Below are 8788 nucleotides of genomic sequence, written 5' to 3'. Positions count from 1 at the left end.
ATCTAGATTGAAGCTTTCTAAAGTGTCTTAAGAGCTTATACAAAACAAGGCAAGTCTGTATGGCAATAGTCAGGGATAAGCTTTACAAAAGCAATCTATTATGATAGATGAAAGAGGAGTGTTATCTTAAAGAAGGCATGAGATATTAAAAATATCTTGATATAGGAGTTGAGTCCCATGGCTGTGTTCATAAAGATGAATGTTTTATCAATGGAAGTTTAGAAATTGGTATATATTTTTAAAGTTTTTTTTTTTGGGTCTGATCATGGGGCCTGAACTCTGGGCCTGGGCACTGTCCCTCAGCTCTTCAGCTCAAGGCTAGTGCTCTAGCACTTGAGCCACAGTGCCACTTCCGGCCTTTTTCTTTTTGCTTATGTGGTGCTGAGGAATCGAACCCAGGGCCTCAGGCATGCAAGGCAAGCACTCTACCACTGAGCCACCTTCCCAGCCCCATTTTTAAAGTTTTTAATGCTTCATTAACTCTGAGGAGTTAGCCTTTTAAAATGGATACTTATTCATAATTTATGTTTAAAGTTTCTCCCAGAATACAGTCATTTTAATTGTTGTGTCATAAAGATCAACTCAACATTATGTTTTGCTTGGTTAATGAAAAGATGAACCAGCTTTTATTCTCTAAGGTAACTAAAATTAGGGACATGTCCTCGGGTCACAATGCTTTCATCTCGTGCTTTCTTTTTTATCTTCAGAAATATCAAAAGCAAGCTGTTCTGCTAAGCAGGAACAAACAGCTCTTGGGTTTCTGCAGCCACCACTGCTCCCAAGATTTGACAAACTGCACTGAAGAAGGAGATTAATCCATTCCCCTGCAGAAATATTTCTACTTTGTAAAACAAAAACCATGCCAGTGGCGGTCATAGTAGTATAGAACGTTCTCTTTGATGCCAGAAAATCCTGAAGTTTTCACCAGATGATTTCTGACTTCTGGAGTGGTACTCCCTAAGTCTATCAACGAAAAGAAATATAATCACTCATTTTATTAAAAAAACAATGAGTAAGAACTATGCAGCAAGTCTACCACCCAGCCATAATATGATTAACACAAGTCAAGGGAAATATAAACCTCTTGAGTTTAAAAATAGCTTTATTTAGCATACCAAGAACACAGAAACCTAAGAAAACCATATCTAGTATAAACATAAACGTTAAATACCATAATTTAATGTAAACCAAGCATTTAAAATGTGAAATAGTATAATAAAATACATGCTACCTCAATAGTTATTTGATCAGGTCATCAATCTTAAAGAAGTCACTATTAGCAATAAAACACAAAATCTCTTATTTGCATTGGTCGATAGAAAACACATACAATTTCTTGTGATGTTTAGAGCAGGGAAGCAAAAGATGCCAGTTATAGAATTCTAGATACAACCACTGCATGTAAAGACTTAGAAATCACTCTACTGGAAGACCAACGAGCACATCCTTTTATTTAAATACAAATAGGTTGATTCAATTTAGTTACTATTTAAGAAGTGTACTAAATATATTTTGCAAAAATAAACCTTTATTAAAAAACGATCAAAAGCGAATGTAATATGAATCAGGTAAGAAAGGCAAAAGCACAAAAATATATGTTATTCCAGATAAGTCCCTTAATTATAATAAATGTTCAGAAACTCGGTTTATAAAACCAGATAAGGTAGCAAAAGGGATCTTTGTAAAAAAAAATAATAAAACGCAAACCATTCAAACAAAACTAGGATAATGTTTGAAGAAAGTGGTATTTTGTTTATTCTCTCATTACTATGCAAAAGCTGCCATGAGATTGTGGCCAATACAGTTGTTACTATGGAGTAGTGTTTTCATTAGCCATGTTTGTTTAAACTTTAGGTTTTTGCTTCCAGGATTAGCATTTGTTATTATACTGCAATTCAGGTATCTTTAAGATGCAACATTAACTCAACATCAGGAGTTTAGAAAGTAAAATAAGTTGTAATAAGATACCCAGTATGAAGAATTCATTTCTTTGTCTAATCCTGTAGTTTTCAAATTTTTTGGTCTCCTTCCAGAGTCCCTGAATGGCTTTTATGAAGGGTCCTAAGGGTTCATTGGCCACACTTTGAAAACTGCTGGTCTTGTATAAAGCTTAATATTAATGACAAACTATTGCACACTAAAGGGCCCTTCATTTTTCATGTAAAAACAAACCATAAACTCCACACATGCCTACATAACTCACTGGATCAAACAATTCTACCTTCAAACTTAATTAGAACCAAAGATCACCATGTATTTTATGAGGCTATTATTAAGATATAATCATTCTTAGTCTAGGAAAGCTATTAACTGCAAATTTAGCATGCAATCCAAACTTTTCCCTATTTATACTGAGTTGGTAATCATCTTTAAACTGGCACAAGTCTATACAGACAAGATTATGGCCAAGTAACAGCTCGCACACTCAGATTAGGAAGATATTAGCTATTTTTGGAGCAATCTGCTCAATTCAACAATATAAAGAAATCTCTGGTTAATTTTAGGGAAAGAGAGGGAGAAGCTCATCCCAATAATACCATAATAACATAATAATATTAGTGTCTTATACTTGAAAGATCTTCTTACTATACAAAGTACTTGTACACACATTGTCTCATTTCACGTTTTTATTTTTCTGATCCAGTTTCTGTTGGCTGTTCATTCGCAGCCTATTCCCTCTGCTCCAAGAGAAATGTAAAATTCTAACAGTTAGAGAAAAATCTGACAAAAACGCAAAATGAAATAGCTAATATAATGACATTGTTATGTGTTGGATCCATACTTAGATCTAGTGTGCACCTGCTACCACACACTTAGTATTCTTCTTCTACCAATTGAACAATACAAAATTCAGTTTCGAATTTAGTGAAAAATTGTCTTCTAATAATCTTGGACAAATATTGCAGCCTGTACAAAGATATTAAGAAAGTAATTAAAAATTTTTATTCTAACTTAAATTCTTGGGTGCTTGAAGAATCTGTGATGGTAAAGAGAGAATAAACAGTAGAGTAAAATACAATGAAACAGTGCAAGAAAATAACTTTTGTCCCTTCCTAGTGAGAAAAAGTGTTAACCAACACTATCTACTGAATATCATTAATCCCTATATCCACTTTAGAAATTATTCCATGCCAGGAAATTCTCCCCATCAAGATGTTAGTACAAATAGTATGGGATGCTAAATAAGCATACTGTTTAATTAGAGTGGGGGGAAGGCATCAAACAAGAAGAAAATCTCAAGTATAAAATGAGCGAAATACCATTAGTGACCAATCACTTTCTTGGCTGGAAGCAAGTTTTTGTTTTGAGCACTGTTCTCTTTCTGAGATGTTTCTAAAATGGAGAATGACTCTGAGCAGTTTTCCCTTTGAAAAGAAAAGAATCAGAAGGTTAAACCTGTAAGAATAAGGAAACCTTCTAAAAACAACCTTTTGGCAAATTTCTACAGCATGTTGCTCACTATCTGTTACATAAGTTGTTGGTGCCTCTTTTTTTCTTCTTCTAAATTTAGTGAGTAATGCTGTCTTTATAGGTAATTTAGATGGGAGTGTTAATGGATTTGAAGACAATTGCACACATACTGGACTGATACACATGTGTGCATGTATATGCATATATTCACACATGAATATGCAGCTCTCATTATGTCACATGAAGATCTCTACTAATTAAGCATGAGTAACAATTATAAAATAGGAAAAAAATAAAGAAAATCAAACCAGTTAAATGTGAAGTGGTATGCTGTAAGAGTCTAATAAAATAAGTCAATACACATTTATGTAGTGGTAAAGTGCTAGAAAGTTTTTTTCATTAGTATTTTAAAAATGATTAAAGTAAAAAGAAGTTTGCACAGCTTCATTTGATGGTGGTTTCCACAGGCACCATAGCAATGGCACTGGCTGAGTTAGAGTTGACTATGTCTTCATACTCTGGGGGTGGATCTAAATGAGGCTCTGTTTCACTTCTTTGCAGGTTCACCTGGCCAGTGGCTTCCTCATAGGTTGGTGGGGGATCACAGTTGGACAGGCGAGTGGAGACAGAATCTGAGCGTCCAACTACATATTCCAGAAAACTTGGAGATAATCCACTGCCATCGAATACTTCATCTGGTGGGAGAGGTGGAGTGATGATATTAAGATGCTGTGGGAATGGAATGTGGTCTTCAGTCACTGTTTGTCTACGAGTTTTGTTTCTTAAGAAACATCTCCAGATTAGAAAAATGACAAGGAGGATAATAAAAAGACCAAAGATTAATGGAAACGTTAGATAAAACTGAAACCAGTCACTTCCTCTGTTAGTCTCTCCTTGCTGCGCTTTTGTGTAGGTGCTCCAAAACTCCCTCTGAAAAATACAAAAATAAATCCAAAATCAGTATGCTCAAGAGAAAGGAAATAGCAGATGAACAAATGTCTAGGTTCAATGAACATTATGAACCAAGGAGCAAAAGTGGGTATGTTGGTTCGATTCACCTACAGTCTATATTTTTCATGACAAGAAACTAAAAATACAGAAACTCCTCAGCTTAGGATGGGCTATACCTCAAGAAACTGGTCATAAACTGAAAACATCATAAAGTGAAATGCATTTAATAAACCAAACTAGTAAACACCACAGCTGGGGTTCAGATGGTTGAGTGGTAGCAACAGCTTTCTGCTGTTGCCCTCCATCTTAGTGCATAGCAGCAGCCCAAAGAAATAGCAAAATTTAAACTCTTAAGTATGGTTTTCCATTGGACAAGTATCATTTTCACAATACTACAAAGTCAAAACAATTGTAAGTCAAACTATAATTAGTTAAGGGACCATCTGTGCATCATTGTGTCCATCTTGGATGCTCCCTAAAACAGTCAGAATCCAAGACTCTTTTTCAAGACTTGGGAGTTATTTACACTTTCAGCTATGCTATGTTAAGAGAACAAAACCACAAAGGTTTCTTCCTTTTCAGATCATATCAAATCATTTTCCCTTACAAATAAAAAGTCAGGCCAGACATGGTGGCACCCAGCTGTAATCTCAGCCATTCAGGATGCTGAGGTTCAGAGGAGTATAGTTGTAAGTTAGTCCTGAAAAAAAGTTAATGAAATCCCACCTTAACCAACAAGCCAGGCCTGGTGGTCACAACTACATGGAGGAATATGTAGATAAATCACAGTCTGGGGCTAACCCGGGCAAAAATAACTGAAAAATAACCAAATAAAAAGGTATAGGTATGGCTCAAGTGGTAAAGCACCAGGTTGAGTTCAAACCTTAGTACTACCGAAAAACCATTTAAATAACAAATATAAGACAATTGTCATTCCATATCTAACTCTGAGGTTCTCACTGCATGATTGCCATCATTATTAGTAGTGTGTGCTAGTTTAGGATACTGTAGATTTTTAATACCCAAACACTCCACAGATGGACACCCTGTTTTCTAATGGTTCCTTTTGAGGTATCCTTCCATCAAACATTGTTCCTCAATTTCTCCAACTGCAGTGATTAGTACACAGATATTGGCCGAAAATTAAAATTATATATAATGAACTAGTGGTTCACATCTGGAATCCAAGCTACTCAGGAGACTGAGAGCTGAGGGTTGTGGTTTGAAGCCAGCTCAGGCAGGAAAGTCTGTATGACTCTTACCTCCACTAAACAATCAAAAATATCCAGAAGTAGAGCTGTGTCTCAAGTGGCAGAGAGCTAGCCTTGAGCAAAAGAAGCTCAGGGAAAGCCTCTAGGCCTCAGGACTAGCACTTAAAAGAATTCCATATCATTCCTAGGAGGGAGTTTAAGTCCAAACAGAAAGTGGTCTAGTATTTTAAGTCTTTAATACTTGTAGATAAATATTTAATTTCTAAGGGGTAAATATTTAAAAGACCTTTTGAAAATAATAAAATGCTAAGCAAAATACTTAATATTTAGGAAACTATAACCAATTAATTGTGAGATCTGGGCAACTTAATCTTTTAAGCCTTAGTTTACTCACCTGTAAAATGGGGTAATATAAATACCTTATGGGTCGTCCAAGCACTAGATAATATTTACATGTCTAACTAATCATCTGATTATCTAGCATACATATATATATATGTATACTCAATATACATAAGCTTAATATCAGTATATACATGTTTATATATATTTTCTCTCTCTCTATATATACTCAAATAGTAGTGATTGTGATTAATTTTTACAGATTAAAACCAGTCTATGCTGCTAAATGACTGATTGATTTATATCCCATATCTTGGTACACAGGCCACCCTTAATCCTCAATGTATTGACTCATCTCTCTTCCCTTAAATTCTTCCCTTCCAGTGTGATAGTCATGCTTTCATCATTGAGACAACCTGAGATAAACAATTTAAAAAGAAAGAATTTAATGTGACTCATGGTTTCAGAGACTTCAGTCCATATGTCCACATTCACTGGTTCTGTGGCTTCTTAGTCATGTAAAGTAATGCAAAAGAAGGGTGTGGGTGAAGCACAGTTTATCTCCTCATGGCGGTGAGGAAACAGAAAGATGCTGAGGAAGGTAGGTGTTTGGGACAAGATATAGCTTCCTAAATCAGGCCCCACACCCTATTTCTTCTAATATATCCTTCTGTTTTGAAGTTTTTCCCATCCCTAATAACGCCATCAAATAATGAATCCTTCACTAGATTAACCCATTGATTAGATCAGAGCACTCATGGTCCAGTTACATTGTTTTTTTCCCCCCAGCTTAACTATAAGATACACTAGCTGGAGAACAGGCTTCAACTCAGGAGCTATTTGGGGAATACTTCATATACAAACGATAACTCATTATTTTGTTAAAAAAAAAAAGGAGGGACTGTTTGAACCAGGGCCTTGTGAATGCTAGGCAAGTGCTTTACCACTGAGATACATCCCCAGCTCTTGACTCTATTTTCCAATGTTTACATTTAGTCAATAAGTGCTTTCTTATAATCATATTTATTTTCAGGTATTACAAGTCATTGATACTAGCTAAATCTCTGGTACGAGGGAAGGAGACAAACTGGCAAAAGAAGAGCTGAAAAAGAGTCAGATCATTATCCAAATGAGAAAATTAAGGTAGTTGGACTACTTCAGAGATGTCAAACTCAGATATCCCATGGAGGTATGACTTTTACATAAAATACAAAATCTTGTCCAAAGACAGACTCTGAACACTAAAACTAAATGTTTTATAGTCATTCAGCTCTTTAAATTTGCAATGACAGAAAGTCCTCAGTGTTCTACTCCCTGATGCCAAATCTTGTCTAAAGTACATTATTCCTTCAATGTTCTTTGATTCTAAGATGTACTGGGATATGTTATGAAACACTATTAATAATTTACTAAACATGTGTACATGGTCATAATGAATTTTATTTTTAAAGGGAAATAAGAACATATGAGAGATTCAGTATTTTAAAAAGCCATAAGTAGGCCTTAGGCCTAGCATGTTAGACAAGCCTTCTACACTGGACTACATCTCAAGTCCAGTTTTTTTTTCTTTTGTTTTCTTTCCTTTTTCTTTTTTTGTCAGTCACGGGCCTGAACTCTGGGCCTGAGCACTGTACCTCAACTCTTCAGCTCAAGGCTAGCGCTCTACCACTTGAGCCACAGTGCCATTTCCAGATTTTTCTGCTTATGTGATGCTGAGGTATCAAACCCAGGGCCTCATGCATGCAAGGCAAGCGCTCTACCACTGAGCCACCTTCCCAGCCCCCTTAGGTTTTTTTTTAAAAGAAAACTCAGCAAACATGTTCTTAAAATTGTGCAGTCGCTTTTTGTATTGTCACTAATATAATTGATAATTTTAATAATTTTCAGGAAGTAAATCTTAATTATGTGAAAATTCATTAATGAATAAACAACTAAAAATGAAAACAAATCAATTATAATATTGTCACAAGATGTAAATAACTGTTAATATTCTGGCTTACATCATTTAAAAATGTTTTACATCTGGGATTTGTACCAGGGAAAATAAAACAGCAATCTGCTCTTAGTATATTTCAAGCCATTTGGCCACTTTCCTAGAAAATTCAATCTTCCCTACATGCTTAATATGTAATCAAACGCAAGCCTATTAAACTGGCACTTAGGAGGCAGAGATAGGAAAGAGTATGATTTGATATCAGCTTGTGTAAAAACTTATTGAGATTCTATCTCAACTTAGCTTAGTGTAGTGGCACACATCTGTCCATCTCCACTTAGCAAGAGGCTGACATCAGGATGATGATGGTTCCAAGCTATCCCAGGCAAAAAATGTCATGAGACTCCTTCTTAAACAGAAAACTCAGGGCCTGGTACTGGTTTCCTGTAATCCTATTTACAGTGGAAAGTATAAATAGAAGGGCTATGGGCCAGACTGTCTTATGCAAAAATCAAGACTCTATTTCAAACTAACAAAAGGAAAGATAACCAGAAGCATGGCTCAGCTAGTAGATGCTTGTTTATCAACTATGAAGCTTTGAATTCAAAACCTAGTATTGTTAAAACAAAGCAAGCCTGTTTATGTTCCAATTAAACAATTTTCAAATGAGGTATTAATGATCTGAATATAGAGGCATTTACCGATTTATTTCTTTGGGAAGTAGACTTAGTCTATCCTTGAGATCAGAGAATCAGATAAAAACTGATTTGAAATCAAGATCAACACTACTGTTGGCATTCAAACAAATAGACTCAGTGTATGTATCTACTGGGTATTTGTTTGGGTCTTCATCTTACAGAAAATAGACAAAAGACATTCAGAAAGAGCAAATAATCTCAAGACTTTAGTAGAGCAATTTTTTCCTTTTTGTTTTTCTGGT

The 8788-nt window shown here is 35.3% G+C and overlaps 1 protein-coding gene across 2 annotated transcripts in view; it reads right to left on the bottom strand.

Annotated features, from left to right (window-relative positions):
* Positions 1-1129: 1129 nt before the first annotated feature.
* Positions 1130-8788, bottom strand: part of Prrg1 (proline rich Gla (G-carboxyglutamic acid) 1) — a 98421-nt gene continuing 90762 nt past the window's right edge. For both annotated transcript variants that reach the window (XM_013026707.1, XM_013026708.1), the window contains exon 4: positions 1130-4341. In XM_013026707.1, coding sequence (XP_012882161.1) covers positions 3856-4341 — 486 coding nt within the window. In that variant the 3' untranslated portion in view covers positions 1130-3855. The remainder of the gene's footprint in view (positions 4342-8788) is intronic.

Source organism: Dipodomys ordii, unplaced genomic scaffold (assembly GCF_000151885.1).
Source record: "Dipodomys ordii isolate 6190 unplaced genomic scaffold, Dord_2.0 Scaffold96, whole genome shotgun sequence".
Classification (NCBI taxonomy): domain Eukaryota; kingdom Metazoa; phylum Chordata; class Mammalia; order Rodentia; family Heteromyidae; genus Dipodomys; species Dipodomys ordii.
Note: the sequence above shows the minus strand (reverse complement) of the source record. Positions and strands in the feature narration are given on the sequence as shown.